The sequence below is a fragment of the Thermobia domestica genome, chromosome 3, assembly GCF_964235325.1.
Source record: "Thermobia domestica chromosome 3, izTheDome1.hap1.1, whole genome shotgun sequence".
Lineage (NCBI taxonomy): Eukaryota > Metazoa > Arthropoda > Insecta > Zygentoma > Lepismatidae > Thermobia > Thermobia domestica.
Genome location: NC_137456.1, coordinates 280,549,881 through 280,570,315, shown reverse-complemented (window position 1 = coordinate 280,570,315; position 20,435 = coordinate 280,549,881). Strand labels below are relative to the sequence as shown.

General features: G+C 36.6%; 1 protein-coding gene across 13 annotated transcripts in view; it reads right to left on the bottom strand.

Annotated features, from left to right (window-relative positions):
- The window catches only part of LOC145681091 (ankyrin repeat domain-containing protein 10-like), a 180,072-nt gene that overhangs the window by 107,639 nt on the left and 51,998 nt on the right, over positions 1 to 20,435 (bottom strand). For 12 of the 13 annotated variants that reach the window (XR_014130725.1, XR_014130726.1, XR_014130724.1 and 9 more), the window contains exon 2: positions 12,144 to 12,296. The exons of the other annotated variant lie outside the window; for it this stretch is intronic. Coding sequence is in view for 7 of the 12 variants with exons in the window: in XM_081752467.1 (XP_081608593.1) it covers positions 12,144 to 12,296 (153 nt within the window). In the remaining 5 variants the exon portion in view is untranslated. The remainder of the gene's footprint in view (positions 1 to 12,143; positions 12,297 to 20,435) is intronic. 13 annotated transcript variants of the gene reach the window in all.

Genomic DNA, 20,435 nt, shown 5'->3' with positions numbered 1-20,435 from the left:
TTCGTCTGTTCTATTCTGTGTCCATTCCAGACTATTTTTCGTAAGCCTTCTCACCAATGATCTTAAACGATATGGAAAATATTGTCAAGCTCCGTCAAGAATGAGTTCCATTTCTCGGATATATCAGAAATCCCCTACTCATCGCTCAATTATTATTTAATTATTTCAATCTTGGATACAAAAGCTACAAGGTTGATACAAGAATGAAATCTCCAGTTGAAAGTCACACGATTTGAATTGTAGGCTTAAGGAAACGGAAAAATTTCGAGAAAACTACAGCTACACTGCTGCCCACCACACATGGCCTGGGATTGACAACGAAGGGCTCGTACTTCATATCAGAGCCTGGAATATACCTAGGTAGTAGTACTCTGCTACTGAATAACCATGTCTAAAAAAAAGTGCTGAACTGTGTTTAAAGAAGATTTTAAAAGTTAGTTTGCAACTGTGATGATCTACATTCGCAAAGGGAAGTTTGTTTTCTAAACTTCAGGAGCAAATGCTTCGTTTAAGAAAGAAACGAGAAAAGAAAAAAAAGCTTTGCTAGTTTTAGTTGTGCAACCAAGATTTTCCCGGTACTTCAAAGTTCGCACATCCTGTTTGCCTTGGCAATGTTTACTTCGGAATCTACTTCCAGTGCCAGACTTTCTTTAGAATACTAGGTATCAAATGCTAGCATCTCGATTCAATATCACTCTTTAGAATTTTTGCAATGAGCTTATCAATTATTGTAGGGTTTTCAATTTGCTAAGAATGTTTATCGTACATTCGACTTTGCTTCACTTTTGAAAATAGCACAATTAAAATACAACCTTACAACTTCTCTTTGTATTTTTTGCTGCTTCTACTACTAATAATAATACTAGTGGTAGTAATATTAGTATCATTTCGTTAACAGAATCTGCTAGGTGCTTTCTATTGTTGAGTAGGTCGTTAAAGAGTAAACGTCAAAACGACACTTCTTGCCTATGGGAATCCTTTTGCAATATAGCAATGGGGCCGTGCATAGAGAAAGTGCGCAAATAGTATTTATTCAAGTTGGGTAGGAGTAGAAGATGCAACACCTGCTATATTGATTTCAAGCAACAGGTGTATCTGAAATCCTGAAAGAAGCATACACCACATTTCATCGAATTTGAATAAAATTTGCAAAGGCTTTCGTGGAGCAAACATACATTACACACACGAATATATATCGTGTGGAATAGTAGAGCTAGCTTGTAATTTTTTCAATGAAAAAGTAGTTTGTAACCACTAAAAAATTAGAAAAATTGTAAAATTATTCGAGGAGTTCTGCAACACCTTAAAAATCGCTAAAATCTGAATAGGTAACAGACAGGGACGCCCGAAGAAAATTTTCTAGAGGGGGCATCTCCATGGTTGCTATATTACGTCTGGTATTTCTGGTATTTAATATACGTGGTTTGCAATATTACGTATACATTTCCATGAGCCAGTCCCCCCCTCTTCCCTTGGACACCAATGGTAACAGTGTAACTGAAAGAAAACTTAAAATCCCTCGATAATGCTTTAGGTACACAGTATTTAAAGTCATGTTTTTAGCTTCGATATTTCTATTAATCTAGTTGCTGATGTCATAGAGGCATGAAAAAAAAAAAAAAAAAAAAAAACACGCAAATACACCACATATATATAACCGCAAAATGCATGAAACTCATGTTTCCTATAGAGAAAATACTGATTTCACGTAGTAAATATGATTGTATTATAGTCTTGTTTTAAACTCTCTAAAAAGCCATATTCTTGCAACTGAACCTAGGAAACATTAATAATTTCTTTAAAATACGGAGCTTAATTGTCCAAGAAAATTCCTATTATTATTATTTAATAATTTGGTTTAAGAATAGAATTCTTCAGGAAGAGGTGGTGGGTTGCCTGTCTTTTTAAAATTGTAGGCTATTTTAACAGACTTCCTTTTCATTTGCCTTTTTTTTTTTTTTTTTTTTTTAAAGTTGTCCCTACAATATTCAGCTATTTGCATTTACATTAACAATGCCGCTCCAGATAATGCCAGGCGATAAACATTATATTATTGTTATTATTAGTAAAGTATTCTGCCTTCTGGTAGGTTCTGGGACTATTTTTTTCGTTTAAAAAAATGGGTTTGAAAATGTTTCTTCCACGTTTCTCGATCTTCAGCTTTTCTTTCAACTCCCTATATTTTCTTTAACAAAAATATTTGAATTAAAACAAATTTTCAACATAACTCGTCTATAAAAGTGTGTTAGATTTTATCAAACGCATCATATGAAATTTATAGTAAATCGTATTATAAAATTTTGATAATTCTCAATGCAGTAGCTGAAAGACCAGTGTAGCGACGTACTAAAAGGAGACCTTAATGTTACAACATTTTACGAAAACCGTCTATTTTATTTGTGGCAGTAAGTTAGTTTTCAAAGAACATATTGGTATTTAAAGTAAAGAATACCGTTCGATGGTCTTACAAGATATCTTTTACGCCAAATCAATTACTGCTAGTTTTGCAACAGGTTGAGATGATAAATTAATTAACTTCAATACAGCAAATATGACAAAACCACAATGAAGAAACACCTAGACTCGAATTCAGAGCATACAACAATTTATGCATACCAACTGTTTTTGTATCGGGCTACTGAAACTTATGTTCGTAAAAACTGAATTAAAAAAAATGTTTATAAGCAATAAAACTTACTTTGTTAATGATGTGTATACTATAGCTTCCTAAATCCAAACTTTAACGAATTTTCGTAAAAAAGTGAAGCCTTCTTGGTCAATACATAAACACAGTCACTAACAATAAATCTTTAGCACAACAAATCACTAATTTCGCAACCAATGCCAATTCAATATCTTGCTTCACCACTAGCACACTTACTTCTACTGCTGCTGAGTGTATGTAACTCGCAACCCACACTTCTACTCAGTGTTGCCAAGCCCAGTACTGAAAATTCTATTACTGCTTTCCCTAAATAAATTAGTTTTTTAAAGTTCACTGGAACTATACTCTACGAAAGGCCACAGCTGCGCAGATTGCATTTTGTGTGATGATGTTTGCTAGCATACTACTGTCGTTACTTCTGGTTTGCTATATCAGACCGAAAATACTGCGCCTTAACCGGAAACGAACTCGTAACCAAACGCGCTAACAATTTAAGACACACGGATCTACTTTACTTAGATTATGGAAAAATATGAAGACGTTGAAAACTTGTTATTCAATAAAAGGTTTATTCAATGGATTTGAGTTTAACATCCATTTCAGTACCAACGAGATATGAGATGGGCTTACACTTTAAGATGGAATCCAAACTACCGTAATACGTTTAAATTTTAAAGCTCTTCCACAGAGAATCAAACTAAAGGACGCTAGCTAACCGTTAGACTAGCGGGGAAATTATTAAATAAAGGTTCAGTAATCTACTATATATGGCGTGATTTAAAACCTATATACGTCTTCTTGTTTTCGAAAAGCAATGTAGTCTTACCAGTACGAGTTACAATGTAATACACTTGTTCTTAGTATAAAAGGCTTTATCTGTTCTATTGACTACTCAAAGAGTTCTCAAGCGAAAGAAAATGCGAAGTAGTTACGATTTCTAAGCACGCTAAAATTCATAACATGCAAATCAACCAGTGATCTTTGCAATGTATCAAGTGGTAAATAAATACCCTTTTCCTCCTGTTTTCCTCATACATGTCAATTTCGACTTCGATATACTATTGACTGACAAGCGACATGTACCCAAAATAACGCAGTGGCAAAACTATAGAGTATCTGACAGAACAACAAGATATACTACATTCTCTTATGAAATTTCAAATTAAATGTGTTTTATTATGCATAATTTACTGAACTATATTCCTGATTTTTAAAATATAAGGAGGGCATCAATGTTATGAAATACTAATTAATATTCTTTACACATGTATTAATTGTCAGGTATTACATTCCGTAGCCCGAGTTTCTTTCCACTTAGATCAAATTCAAATAATGTTCATATACTAAAAGATGCCCGTCGGTTTACTTTGTAAAACTTTTATTCTCTTATAATAGGATCTAACTTTCTGTCTGATATTTACTTTTACAGATATGGTAGCAAGACAGTCATCTCAGGATTGTATAGATACTTGGAATAATTGTGCTAACATCGTTATTGAGAAGTCCTAGGTTCCATCCCAAGATAAGGCAATCAGCAGCAAGCGCTCTTCAGTTCAAATACGCAAATGATGGCCAATACCTATATAAATAGGTAAGGTTTCTAGCGATGGTTTCAACACTGCAAACTGAGCAGATGCAGTCGGCGTTGTTGCTTTGGAAATGAGAAGGACCTGGATTCGAATTCGGTAGGTAGCCATCCTGACAAGTATTTCTCAGCTTCACCAGGCGAATACTGGGTTAGTACCATTAAATATAGGCCCTAGCCGAATTCTTCCCACTTATTTTCTGGTTGTTAATTATTCCATTACAAAGAAGAGGCTTTATCAAAGTATAAAACAGCTCTCCCAAGCGACAGAAAAATTTTAAAATTTTCATGTTACCCACCAACCTATGGTTGAGGTGAACAAGAAGAATTATTCCATTGCAAATAGGCTTCGGGGGGGTTGTATCTGAATACTTGTTAGCAAGGTGTCTACTAAAATTCCAAAATGAAATTTCCTGACTTTTTCGTGACCATTTCTTTACCAAACCGTACAATTTTGTAACATTCTCAAGAGCGAATTTGGGTGCGAATTAGGCCAAATTTTCATGCACGCGAAAGAAGCCTGCTTTGTTTGCAATTTGGTAGCGTCAAAAGCCGACCACAGACATTTCTGGTGGTGAATTTTGACGTTTTACGCAACAAAAATTTTCAATCTGTACTTATATTAGGACAGATTTTTTAAAAAAATATGATCCAAAAGCTAAATTTCGTAACTTTTTCTTGACTTTCATAACCGTTTTCTGGTTTCATGACTTTCGTGACCAATAATAGACACCCTGGTTAGATGAATAAACAGACCTTACCTTCTTCCAGGCACAGACCATTATCATCAGGCCCTAGTCCTAGTGTCTGTCATACAGCATTTGCGTATTCGTATCTTTTTATACCATTAAAAAACGTTCGATGTTAAAAAAAAGCATTGGCTTTTTTTTGTAGGGGTGAAATTTAGCAAATCTTTGCAAATGAGATATTTGTTAAGTCCCCATATAAAAATGTTGTAATAATAATAATAATAATAATAATAATAATACATTCAGATAATAGATACGTTACGTTCACCTTTATAAAAATTCTATTCTGCTTCAGATAATAGGTTACTGCTTCTGATTCAGAAACTGACTCAATCTGAAATACAATAATTGAGGGAGGACACGAAAACAATCAAACCGCCTGTCAACGATCTAGTTTTTCGATAGGGCCTATATCAAGTTGCAGCATTTATATCGTAGATATATAATGACAATTAACTAGCTCACTTTTTTTGTATATTCGTGCTATTCCCAACCTGAATTCCCAATCTTTCCTTCCATTCCAAGTCCTTAATCAATTTTCTATATACTCTTTAGAACTAAACGCAAAAAGAATGAATCGTGGTTCCTCCCTACCTCTTTAGGGTAAGTGAGCAAAATAGTAATAAAAGACAACATGAATAAACCAAGTCAGTTTCTAACACAGTAATTTTCTTAATACAATTCGTCATCAGAATATGCATTTAAGAAGCATTGTAATTTGAAAAAAAGCGAATTTGTATAAGAAAGAAAGTATAATGCTGGGATTTGCGCTGATCATGCAACAACTTTCACGAATCGCAACACACGAAAGTCTGTTTCATTTTTGACAAATTCTCTATCATTGATTGTGTTTAGTTTGCAACGCTGCAATGTCTGTGTGGTCGTCTGCACTTCCTGATTGGCTGTCTGCCGAGGCCAAAGCGCCCGCCTAGCAACAAAACAGATCGCTCGCCTCGTGCCCGGCAGAGCGAGAAAGTGCGAGCTCAGAGTCTGCGAAAAACTGAAAGAAAGGAAGAACGAGTTGGATCCAACATCCTGTATGCACATTGGAACAAATGACAACGGCACAGGGTCATCTATTTCAAGATCCTGCCTGATTTCACTTCTTCACGGAAACCTATCATAACAACGATGACCTAAATAAAACATCCGACGTAACTTTAACTGAAACACTGACAACATGAAGATGTCATCAAACCCACTCACATTTGTCTTCAAAAAACACTTCCCACTTTGCACCATGGTGTAACACTAAATAGACTACTGGCAATTTCTTTCCTAACTATTTATATGGTTTTCTACAGACGAACTAATCATTTTGCAGTTTACAGCAATTCAATATTTCAAAACGTTCCGGAGAAATGATGAACATTGGTAGTTCGCAACACTATTTTAAATTATGTCATTGTGAGAATTGTAATTAAACTACCAAAAGTTATTGTTATAATGTTATAAAAGAAAAACTAGTTATTTTACACATTTTCCACAAAAATAACATTTTAGGTAATGTTGAAAACTTTATCAGTGTTCATCTCATTTCCGGAACGGGTTTGAGATCAAACTGTTGTAAACAGCAAAATGATTTGTTCGTCAATTAGAAATAACGTAAGTACTTACGAGGAAACCGATTCAAACATGACACGAAATTGTGTACGTCTTTATGCGCAAAAGAAGTGTTTTTAAACCCATTAGAGGGAAAAACCCTCGATCTCAACCCTGGTACTCCCATATTTTGCCAATTTTGAATATGTAGCGAGAGTACAAGTAAAAGAGACTTTTAAAAATGAAGAATTCCTTCATCCACAAAACTTTAGTAGTACGTCGCCTTAGAAATGATGCTTGAAAATCGAAGAGTCCATAAAAATTCTAGGGGAAGTAGGTTTTGGAGAGAGAAGGCGAAAATAATGGAGTTTCACTGTTGTCCGAAGTATGCGTGAAAGGTGTCTATGTATAGATTTCTTAGTACGATGAATGAATAAAAGCATGATCAGGTAAAATAGGGTGAAAAATGTAAAACATTATGGCCGCCCAAACTTTCTAAACATTCATAATTTCTAAAATTATTAACCGATCAGAACGAAAAATGATCCAAAAGTGCGTTTTACTATACAATAATTGAGGGTGAAAATCACAATGATCCATCGAGAAAAAGTGAAAATGACAGCCGTTTAAACTTTCGAAATTGTGATTTCCGCAATTATCAACTGATACGAATCAAAGTTGGAACAAAAATGATTATGGAATACCTTAGACAAGCGTTTCCCAACCTTTTTCAACTTGCGGCACAGTTTGGGTGTAACTTGAATTCTCGCGGCACACTCATAGATACTACTTTAAATATAAAATATTGTGTTTTTTTTTCTGAGATTACTGATCTCCTTCCCACAGAGAAGAAAGCTCGATCACTGTTTTTTCCCCGTGGTAAATCATTATGCTTATTTTTCATTCCAATTTAAAAATAGAAAACAATTGCAATGAAATATTGGACACAGATTTTTACATATACGCTTTCTTTTTCGAAAACTGTATCCAACCTTTCACTAAGAAGGAAGCACTAAGTAATGAAAGAACAAATAAATCTCTTTTACTTTTAAAACACAAATGTAGGTAATTTGTATGCATGTTTGCTTTGTCGAAAGGACTGAATGGTATTTTAAACTTTCAAGTTACGAAATAGTCTGCAACAAGAAAGAAGCAATAGTGGCCATAATGATAAATACTATTTCAACATTAAAAATGTACAGAAAAGTACCACGGTATGAAACAAAATTGTAGATTCATAGTAATGTGAAATACGAATATACATTTTTCCTTATGGCTTGCAATTTGATAGCTATTAATAAGTTTGTTTCGATTTCCTCGCGGCACACCGGTTGGGAAACGCTGCCTTAGACGATTAGAAGCATCAGCATAATTCAACAATAAAGTTTCAAACTGGCAGCCGTTTGTAATTAAAAGGATCTACTTTTTTTTTTCTTTCTTGCAGCCCTGTGTCAAAATGTGAAACAGGATTTGTAATTTGCATTTTTGTTCACATAATAACGTCTCTGTTCCTTTGGCAATATAATTAATACATTTTCGTATTACCTTTTCTCATTTTCTACGAACTAAAGACATGATATATTAGCAAGTAATATACAATTTTGTTCTTCGTGTCAATGGTGTTTGTTATTCCTCATAGCCCGTTATTTTTCTGGCCCCGGGTAAAAACTACACTACTTTACAGATCCTTAACACACCTTTTGATGCACTGAAACATCAGCAAAGTTGCCATTTCGGAGTGTTAATTTCTCTAGTTCCCCCTTACACAGGCCTCATCCGATTAATTATCGGTGGAAATGAAAAATTTTTTTTTTCTGCTCCAAAGTTTCCAAGCTACTTCAACTAAGCAAACTGAAAATTAACGACAGAACATCCATACGTATGAGTTATGAGTCGATTTACATGTTTTGCAAAAAAATTGATTTACACCTTCGGTTACATCTGGCAACACTGTGTGGTTCGGTATAACCATTATTTGTGTATCACTTCAGGTTCAAAAGTTCTACTATCCCAAACTCCGGGTTTATTGTGTATTGGACACCCTGTATTTCTAGCCCCGGGCCTCCAGATTTATTAATCCAGCCGTGGTTACTTTGACAATTTTCTATGCAGTTCTTCACTTGATGAGGCAATAAAATCAATTACTTTTTCTTGTCTACATTCTGAAGTAAATCTTTTTCTGTATATTCTGAGAAGACTTCTTTCGGAAGGACGAACTTAGGCTTCCGCAACCTTTTTGGTAGGAAGATTCAAGAACGCATCTGCGATCGCAAAAATTCGTCCTGCCCCTCGTAATCCCTACGGGGCCCCTTGGGCTTCGGGCCCTTGGCGATCGCCAAGTAGCCAACGTGAGCAGTCCGGCACTGGCAGGGAGGGATCAAGTTTGGAGAGTCGAATACTATAACACACTTCGTCTATGAAATATTGAACCAGTGTTACTCTGCATTTGGAAACACGGTTAAGTTATTGTAAAATACTGCCACAATATTTTCAGATAAAATGATAGAACTAGATTGTCTTTATGAGAAAAAGTACGAATGAAAGGTACGATCATATCTTTACATCTATTATTTCTCTGCTAAACAAGTCTAGTTTCATTAGGAAAGTGTCAAAATGTATATCCAGTTACTTTTTTTTTTATTTATTTATTTATTTTTCAGAGGTCCGGACCCACACGACAGTTAGTAGTTCGTCGTGGAATATAAGCAACGATCCTCCGCTTTTTTATTTATTTATTTTCCGTTTAGCATGTTAATCCATTGTGAAAAAATATCAATGCTTTTGTGTTCCGGAATGGGATTGGTCACGTTAACACAATCCAATTACTAAATGTTATATATTGTCGACCAATAACAAACTGTGCCGCCTTCTTGAACATATTACTTCTTCCTACAAAAGGTAGTGATGAAAATCTTAAGATTGTGTAACCAAATAACTACCGCTCATACAATGATAAAAGTGCCCACGCTTAAATAAACTTCTAATTGCGCTTTTTATTCAAACATGAGGGCGCGGAATTCAATGAAACATTTTTTAAACACATTTGTCAATGGGACCAAGCAGGGTTGACTGGTTTAAACCAAGGTGGTTTAAACCAAAAAACAAAAAAAAAAAAAAAAAAAAAAAAAAAAAATGTTCGTAAAAGTGTAAGTGTTTGTAAAATCTTGATGAACACACATTTGTGGGTTATCGCGTTTCACTCCCGTGTATTATTCGTATTATATTCAGACCTAAATTTCCCATTCATTACTCAAAAAGATTATACTACAAAAGCAAAAGTTTATAAATGTTTATTTTGTGATTTTTTTGTAGTTATTTTTGTTATGTAATTGCAATTGAAGAAAAATTCTAAATATTGTTTCGTTTCAATGTTTACTATTGATAAAATACACCGAAAATGCCGTGCTTTTTGTGTGTGTGGGGGGGGTCATACAGACCCCACGAGAGGCATTTAGTGAAATAAGTATCTTTGGTATCTATTTATGTATAAATGAGTCTGAGCCAAAGTGGACTCAAAAAATTCGTATCTTTATTCACTTTTCTTATTGATATGCAGATTAAGTCGTTGTATTTCTTTAATTTGGATCAATAAAAGTCGTTGTTAACTAACTTGAACTAAATTAGTTCTTCTGTACTCCGTAGTACTTTGAAATTGTTCATATGTAATTCTGTATAATGGTTTCACTTGTGCAACTGTTTATCTTTTTGTCCTTCTGAAATTAGTCTTGACAGTTATATTAAGAAGCATGTAAAGATCAGTACAACGTGAGTGAGGATTCCTTCGTGAGTGAGTCGGCAGACGTATCGCATTTGTGGCCAATTAGTCCTGGTTCCGAGTTCAAATAGAGGACAATTTCTCTCGGATGTAACTCGAGAAGCGGTTTTTATTCCGCTTTAAGCTTATGTGACCCCTTCCAGCATAACCCGGTTGTTGCATAATAACATCAAGGCGAAACAAACTTATTTCTGTCCATATATGATATGAATATATAGAGCAAATTATTTAAACCATAAAAACCCGATTTAAACCAAAAAACAACCTGGTTTAAACCAAAAAACCGTTTTTTTGGTTTTTTTAAATAAAAACCATGGTTTTTGCCAACCCTGGGACCAAGAGAACGAGATTACGAGAAGTTAGGATATTTATATTTAAGTATATCCCAACTTTGAGATACTCTTTCTCGTGAACCCACGGATGGAATAGATACAGTACATGCAATAGTTTCATTGGACTCTGCACCGTCAAGTTAGTATAAAGAGCGCAATTAGAAATTTATCCAAGAGTGCGCATTCTTATCACTGCCATGAGCGGTACCTCTTCCTCGATTATTTAGCCTGGGGTGAGGAGAGTAAAGGATGGTCTTTGCTACTTCAAAGATTAAAGTTGTAAGACTATCCATTTAGCTGACCATGTTTCTGTTAAGTCAAAAGGCGTTCATGTAACCAGCGTTATCGGCAATAACACTAAAGTTTGTAGTAGCTGAAATACCTCAATATTTTAAGGAATAATAAAATAGTATTTTTGCTTGCTCTTGTTCAATGAATTATGTGAGTCAATGGAAAATGTTACCGGCGGAGAAAAAAAATTAAAATCCCGACTCCTATCTTTTCATGCCTCTGTCGCGGGTCAACCATTATTACTAAGCAAGGTATGGGGTTCTCAGCCCTGTTACCGCTCAACTCGATGGTAAAATCAAAACCTGCTGTGATTGCTTAGAGAATTTCAGGTCAAGAGAGTTTCATTCAGGCATCAAACTGCGCGTGACGAATATGTTGTTTTCATAATAGATTTAGGACTGCCACATTATGAACAATTCTTGAGATTTGAAAACTAAGTATCTGATGCTAATTATAAGACTAAAACTACTAAGTACTAAGCAAACTGGAACTGCATTTAACAATCTAGAACAACTGAATAATTTTGGTGAGTCTTTCACTGATAGTTTACAAGTCAACTAAGAAAAAGAAAACTGTTTTAAGAAATCCGTTCTGGGGAGTGTGTTTTATATTTATGAGTAAACTAGTCAGTGTCATGTGTGTTTATTTCTGGTCTTTAAAAAGTTCTGATGGAAGGGACGATGCAGTCTGGAGGTAATTCTCTGAGTAATGACTGTTAACACGTGTGCTACTCAAGCCACTGCTGCAATCGAGCAATGTTCTTCGATCTGTGTTATGAAAATTGAAGTAATTCGACTGTCGAATCAATTAAGCCTAATTGTGAATAAGAGCTGTCTTGTTTAACCCCACGCGTATAATGTTCCTTAATGATTACGTTAATTAAGCGGATTATTCAGTTGCTATCAAAAGTTCGTTTAAATAATCATTTACAATAAAATTCTCCGTCATTGTATATTTTTCAACTGCAATAACTGAAACAAAATGCGAAGACAAAATTTGAAAACTAGCGGCCTAGAGCATAAGACTAAAATGGAACTGAGCGGTGAGTGTTTCCAACAATCTTTTCCACCACGAAATTTCTTCCTAAATCCTAATGTTATAATGTATTACTCAGCGAACGACTCATTACCGACAAGGGAATATTTAAAAAAATATTTGTTTGCATTATAGTAGTAGTTTTGATGTATGAAATACTTATACTTACACATAAATCTGTATCTGCGCCCTGTTGCAAAAGCCACTGCACGCAGTGAGGATGACCGCCAAATGCAGCAATATGCAATGGAGTCTGACTGAAGCGAGATGTTTTCACGTTCACAAAATGGTTCACGTGCACCAGGCGCCTTAAACACTCCAACTGAAAAACAAAAGTAGTGTGTCTCAAAATAAATTTTACATTAATCCACATTGTTAACTCAAATTAACCCTGCTCTTACGTTGAAAAAAGTTAAGAGTACCGTGGGGTCAATATGACCTCAGGATGAAAAAGTTGCATTATTAGAAACAAATACTGTTTATTATAAAGGTAACCAAGAAATTTCTGTCGCTTTTTGTGGAGGTTTGTGTTCAATTGGCCCTTAAACCGTGAGTTGAATGCGAATGGAGATAAGGCGAAGATCAGTTGTGTGAGTTATCCAACATACTACCTGGCTGTGACAGTTACACCGTGAACCTGCTCGAGGACAAAGTGAACATAGGACCTAAACAGAGCGTTATAAGGGCGTGTATGCTGTACGAGTTCAACCTGGGGTCAAACGCCGCTACAGCGGGGAGAAAGATATGCCAGGCCTTTGGTGAGGCTGTCGTGACTACGTGGACAGTGCAGCGGTGGTTTAACAAGTTTAAGGACGGTGACAAAACACTCGAAGACGCACCATGTGCCGGAAGACCACACATGTACAAAATGAAGATCTTCAGGCAACAATTGAGGCGAATAGTGGCCAGACACGTGAGGAACTAGGACTACATGTGGTGGAATTCAGCGTAAGTGGAAAAACCATTCGGCAGCACCAACCTGGGAAGCACTACAAGTTGGGTCGATGGATCCCACATGATTTGACTTCGGGCCAGAAGCCAACGCGAGCAGACACCTGTGTTTCTTTGCTGTATCGTCTGACGAAGGAGCCATTTCTGGACAGGATGCTGACATGTGATGACAAGTGGGTCCTGTACGAAGCTCCACGGCGCCGTCATAATTGGTTAGCACCCCATGAACCGGTTCCAAAACAGCCGAAACCAGCACTGCACCACAAGAAGGTTCTTCTGTGTGTTTGGTTGACAGCTCGCAGCATCGTGCATCGGAAAATGCTACCAGGTGACCACAGCATCAATGCAACTATGTACTGTCAGCACGCGAGCCGTATTCAAGAAAAATTCAAAACTCTGGAGCCAGCACTTCTGAATCGCAAAGGGTCCTCCTGCTACAGGATAACGCTAAGCCTCACGTGGCTAGGATGGCCCTGGACTAGTGATGAGCTCAAGAGTCTTGGTCTTGCAGTTTGTGCAAGTCTTGCATGCAAGACCAAGACTCTTGCACAAGTACCGGTACTACTACTATTTTTTTTATATATATAGAATGTAAAAAGGAAGGGGAAAAATCATTATATTTTTCACTTGAATTTCTTGGCTTCAGTAAAAATGCCGCCTGAGTGAATGTGTTCCCGTAGTTTATGCAATCCGTGAGTGTCGGTCTGCCCCTGTAGTATATAGCTATAGTATGTCGTTTTTTGAATCAGCTGTTTGCGTTTTCTGTAGTTATTACTAGTTTTAAAGCCACACATGTGTCATCTTGCGCCATATAAGCTTTTTTGCTGGACAAACATCGTGTGCGTGGGTTTTGTCGGAGTTTCCCCCTTTCCTCCTACTTTATTCCATCATTTCAAATATTTCTCATTATCGTGTCCCTTAGCCTCGCTGCATACTCTTGGGACGTTAAACTAGATATTTCATTTCATTTCAAAACCTATTAGTGGTGTTCTTCCGGAGCAGGACATTTACGTTGCCGTTTGGGCGCGAGACATTTGGGCGCAAAGCCCTATCTGAATAGGTTAATCTATTTAAATGAGTTATCAGGCATTTCATAACTAGAACCCGGATGTCTACGCACTAAAAGCCTTGAAAAATAGCATTAATATCACAAAGATAAACAAATAACTGCACAACTTAAAATTAAAAATTCAGAAAGATTAAATTTGATCCCAATTTCCTTAAAAATTTATCTTTAAAAACTCTAAATTTTCGTTACGTTATAGCAGGGGTGCCCACAAGGGGTGGGCTATGACGCAAAGTGCGTCATTGAAATATTAAGGGGGGGTAAAAATCTGAATAAATATGTTTGAGGAAGTGTAAAAATTAATCGAAAAGAAGATTTTTTTTCATGGAAGAACACCTACGGGTAGACAATTGGGAGGGTGCGTCATGGACATAAGGGGGGGGGGCACCACTGCGTTATAGTACTATATCGTAAGGTAAACAGTCATTGAAAGTCTCAGTTGCATTAAATGCTTGGTTTAGTTCTACTAAATTTTTGTATAACGCAGAAAGAAAAATACACGGATCTAATTATTTTGTTTCTAGAATGATATAGCCTAATTTTAAGAAAATAGCAGCATGACCCGTACATTTTTTTTTTTTTTTTTTTTTTTTTTTTTTTTTTTTTTTTTTTTAGTATGAATCTGTACTGATCTTAAAATTTGCTGCAGGCATCCTATGACACCTCAAAATAAACTTCTGCGAAGTCTGTATCATCTCTAACGCAAAGGAACAGACAGGCATTTTGGATATTCGTAACTTTCGTAGCTATCCATATCATTGTATTACTGTTTATTACTATATTTGCAATAGAGATAATTGGAAAGGAAACGACAGTGAAATATACTATAGATATTGAATAATTTATTTGTCTTGACATGTTACATTTATTATGACATTATCATTCCATGGCGGAATTATTGGCCAAATCCCGTAAGTATTCTACGATGTCAACAGTTTCAAAATTTTGTACAAATAGCGAATCCTTTCATCTGTTTGAATATATTCTCTTTTTCTTGGGCGACTCTTCTTCTCGAAGCATTTCCTCGTACAGTAAGTCCTGCTTTTTTGTATCCTACGTGCATCAAAAAAGCGCCAAACTGACGGATGGCCCATTTGAAGCTCCGATTGCAGTCCACGATGAGCTGCTTCGGCGTGGTTATTTGTTCTTGACTATGGTCATTGAGAACTCTGTCACACAGATTCCACATCTTTATTGGAAATAACGTTGTTCTTCTTGTACCATGCGTTTAAATAATTTATTATACCTAGTCATATCATAAATACCGACACACGTTTTGAGGTAGGGTGTACATCTAGTTTTTAAGGTCGCAGTCAATTCGCCTGTGCAAGCGAGTGGAGTATATCATTCTGAGTTGAGCTGTCATAGAGAAAGTGTAGCTATGGAGTGGGTCGATTACAAAAATCATGCAGCAGGAAAAACTCTTCATAAATTGTGTCAATCAGCCCCCGTGATATTCACAACACGTAAGAAGTTGAATATTAGCAAATTGTCCGTGTATCGGACCATTAAGCGATTCACAGAGACTGGGACAGTTGATGATCGCCCAAGGCAAGGCCTCCCACGCAGCGTAAGAACCAAAAAGTTACTGGAACCAATGACAGCCCGTATTCAGAAAAATCCTGTACGAAAGCAGTCAGTACAGCTTTCTCGTGAGCTGAACATTTCCAAAATATCAATGTATCGTGTGTTTAGAAGTGACTTGGGGTTGAAGGCTTACCGACGAAGTACAGGTCACTTCCTCAATGTACGTCATAAAGAGCAGAGGGTGATAAAAGCAAAAAACTATTGCAGCATTACGCAACAATGGACACAGGAGAAGTCTTTCACAGATGAAAAAATATTCAACATTGAGGAAGCTTTCAATCGACAAAATGACCAAATGTATGCTTGGACTTCCCAGGAAGCTCGGGAGAAAACCCCGAAGATCCAGAAAGGCCATCATCCGGCCTCACTCAAGGTGGCGTATGATGACACCACAAAGCTGCATTTTTGTGGGGGGGGGGGAAGCGGGGGATGAAAATGTCGGCCAAGAGTGTACGAAAATACCGTTTTGAATCCTGTTGTGAAGCCTTTGAGTGACATTTTGATCAGGAACCAACATTGGACCTTACAACAGGATTCCGCACCAGCCCACAATGCACGCTTTACCGAGGAGTAACTGAGAAGAAATGACCCGGACTTCACTGCTCCAGATGATTGGCCTGTTATCAGCCCTGACCTCAACCCGTTGGACTACAAGTTGTGGTCAGTGCTTGAGGGCATGGTCTGTAAGAAGAGACATACTAATATTGGCACTCTGAAACTTTCCCTGGTAAAGGCAGTGGCGGGTTTCTCTATAGAGACAGTGCGTAATTCTATAGATGAGTGGACGCAGAGACTTAAGGACTGTGTGACTGCCAAAGGTGACCGATTTGAAAAGTAGTTGGTGCTATGAGTTCATTAAACTTGTAAGTAACCTATATATTAAGGATATTAAAGTATCTAACATCTTCATAATAATTCACTTCCAATATTGTGTCAGTATTTATGGTACGACTAGGTAGAAAATGAAAGTGCAAAAATGAAAATATGTACACTCATGTCCAAAATTATTGTCGCAAATCTATAACTCTTCTTGTAAGAACATAATTTAATAATGATTTTGCAGGATACTTTTAATATTGATACTATGTATATAATCGGTAAATGTATCTTTGTGGTAAATTTCATAGGAAAAGAATTATAAATACAAAAATTAAGATTAGTAAAACGAAATGTTGCTAAATCGACAAGAAAATTTTATTTTCGTTTTATTGTTCTTATTTACTGCTCTTTTGACGTGAAATTTGCCGCATACATGTCTTTGCCGATTATACACATACTAACACTATAAGAAATACCGGGCGAATTCGTTATCAAATTATATTCCTAGAACAACATATGTATATATATGCGACAATAATTTTAGACATGAGTGTACAGTATTGTACACATTTTAAGATAAATTCTATAATGTCTAACTTTAAAAAAATCAAGTACACAGTGCAGTATGAATATATAGTCACATTTACATCTTTAAAATAACTAAACATTAACGAAAAAGTTTTTTTTTGTACACAAATTACATTTCTTTATTACATATGTTTTATTTTATTAAAAAGAAATATTCTTTTAAAAGTAAGCCACATAGTACAGAGTTCGGATATCGCGACCTGCATAGTGGAGAGTAGACAAGTTGTGCATGATGTGCAGAAACTTTGCTGTGTTTAAGATGTTATTTTTTAGTTTTTGCAAAATTATTTGTGGAAGTGTTTCGAAATTTCCAGTGCCTAAACATCCGGCCTCTAGGTATGAAATATAGTATAACATATACAGATAGGTAAATTATTTGAATAAAAGGTTTTGCGCCCTAACGTCTGCGCCCAAATGTCATGAACCCTGTTCTTCTTCCAAAACTAAAGAGAAATATAGTATTGAACATCGGTAATTTTGTATACCATAGCTGCCAACAACATGGGTATGGCTCCCAGGCTCAAACACTCGTTGGAAATTTTGAATGTGGGCTCCTAAAATTAATATCGAAAGAACATTTTCATGACACTGACAAAAACTTAGTGCATGTAACCGCAAGTTTGATTTCATGGGCGTATGCGTTGAATACTACGTTGAATAATTCTTTATAAAGATAACTTTTAGCCTCCTTAGGTATACGGCACATCGAGGGTTGAGCGATTTAACATTATACAACAATAAATAATCCATAATCAAAATGAGTGTGATTATGTACAGTTATTTCATATAACTTGGAATTTGATGCCGTTATTTTCTATTTCTAACATAGGTCAAAAGTATTTATATAAATTGAGTTTACACAAAAGACAGACAGTTGAGTCGTTTTCAGTTTTCACTAATTATTCTAACAGGTTTGATTATAATCATTTTCTTTTCTTTTCTTTTTTTTTTTTTTTTGGCCAATATTGCTAAACTTATCATCATTATTACCGGTATCCCATTATTGGCAGATCACTTGCTGCAATTGAGAAGCTTTGATGTACAGCGGTCCTCGGCTAGTCTCTCTCTATTGACGTAGCAATGCTCTTGATTTAATACCTTCCTCCTTCACCCCTCCCCCTCTTTCCTTCCAACATACCCTCTAGAACGAACCCTCATAACACAGTTCCTCCTCAGCCAATGTCCCAACCAGTTCCTCTTTCTCCTCTTAATTACATCTAAAATTCTTCTTTTCTCCCCTACTACTTCTAACACCTCATTCGTTTCCGTTCAGCCCAGCTAATTCTGTCCTTTTTCTCCTGCTCACGTTTCAAAAAACCTCATTTTTTTTTCTTCGCTTTTGAGTAATGTCCATGTTTCTGCCCCACAGAGTACATATTGGAATCAGTAAAATAAAATCTCAATATTTAATTGGAAGTATGTTCAATACGACGATTAGTTAATCGTGGTTGAAAAGAAAAAAATCTGACGCATTTAGAAAGTAAAAGTAAGTTTGCAATTCATGGTATTTCAGTAATCTGTGCCGTCTTAAGCGTCTCAGGGGTAGCCCTCCAGTTTGGGAACCGGTGGAATATTGGATCTATTAAAAATATATAAGATAGATTACGAAACGTTGTGATTTATCTTATAAGTAGTGAAGCGTGGGATACCATTTTAAAAAAAATAAAGGTCATCGCCTACGTTGTACACTATCATCATACTTTCACGAAGGTGAACTACAGTGTATATTATATTTAGAAACATATATTGTATTTCCGTTACTATTGGCGCTTTGCAGAATTTATTATCCCTTATATCCAGAGTAAAATTTACTTATGAAAAGCGTAAGATTTCTCAAAAGCAAAACTTGCAAGACCAACAAGACTGGGTGTGCAAGATCAAGACCAAGAACAAAGGTTCCAGTGCAAGACTAAGACCAAGACCACCCGGGTCTTGGTCTTGCATTTGCTCATCACTACCCGGGACACTATTCTACGCCTTGGATGGGAAACACTATTGCATCCACCTTACTTCCCGGACACTGCACCATCCGATTATCACCTGTTCCATTCCTTGGACAGCCACCTTAGAGGACGTCAGTTCAAATCCCTAGAAGTGCAAAATGCACTTGACGGCCCATCAAATATCTTCGCTTCACGGCCCATCAAGTTCTTCCGCGATAGAATCCATGGCTTTCTAGAACGTTGGCAGATGGTCGTCGATGCTGATGAGGACTATTTTTGATCTTTCAGGTACGTCTTCGGTGACATATCGATGTTCGATGGTAGTGCGTAAAAAAGCGACAGAACCTTTTTGGTTACTTTTATATTTTAAACTAACGGAAGTGTCAGTTCTTTGTAGGGGGCGAACAGTATGGAACCTGCAACACAGGAGAGTAGTTTGAGTTGTCTACCTTGAGAACCTTCTGAGATTGAATTTCTAGAAATGCCTGACGTCCTCAATCCCCTCCCCCTCGAGTCGAAAATCGAACAAACAGCTTCGTATGCGCTTAGATCTATCTGTGTACGAAATTTAGTGGCTCTTAGCGACTCCTTCTTATGCGAAAATCTGATGACAGACACACACACGTCATTTTTACACCTTATCAAGGGTAAATATGTTACAATTGGGAAGAAAGAATGTTTAATTGAGACAGAATAATACATCTTTTTTAATGAATTTAGTTTCCCTGTCCTTTACTTCAGTTTTATACAAGACCAGCTAAAATGCCCTTTTTTCGTACGAGAGGGGATAAGGTTTATGCAAAATACTGCAAAAAGAAATGAGTGAAACAAAAAAAAGACAGCAATGACTTCGGTGTTATTCCTGTCAATATCAGTGAAATAAACTAATAACGACAAGTATGGCTCGTTGTTTGCACGTGGTAGTATAATATTTATGCAAAATATCTTAAAGAAATAAAGAGAAGATAAGGACTTCGACTTAACCCTCGTCAATATGCTTAAAATAAATAATGAAGGAACTGTCTCTGGAAGTTACCGGGCTAGTTGACGTGTCCTAATGTCATCGCAATTAGGAATGGCCACGAAGTTCCGGTTCCACCGGTTCTTGAAGAGCCGGTTTTCAGAACCGGTTCCAGACCTTGATTCGAAAACCCGGTTCCAGACCTGGATTCGAACACCTCCCAAAGACTCGTAAAGGAGGCACAAAGTTGACCTTCAAAACACTGCAAAGACAACCACGGCTTGTGCCCTCCTCGCCCAGACCTGTTTGTGTCCCTCAGAAAAAAAATATCGGTACACCAGTAGGTGTTTAGCCAAATGAGTTTAACAATTTGCCTGTTCAGCCAACGAGTTTGCCAGTTACCCAGTTTGTTTAGCCAAATGAGACAAGCGGCCGCCTGCCTGTCGTTTCCACCACTTTATTTAGCACACTGTTCACAGCCTGCCGGCAGCTCGGGTTTAGCGGTTACACCTTGAGAAAATAACGACAAATTTGTAATACAGGGCG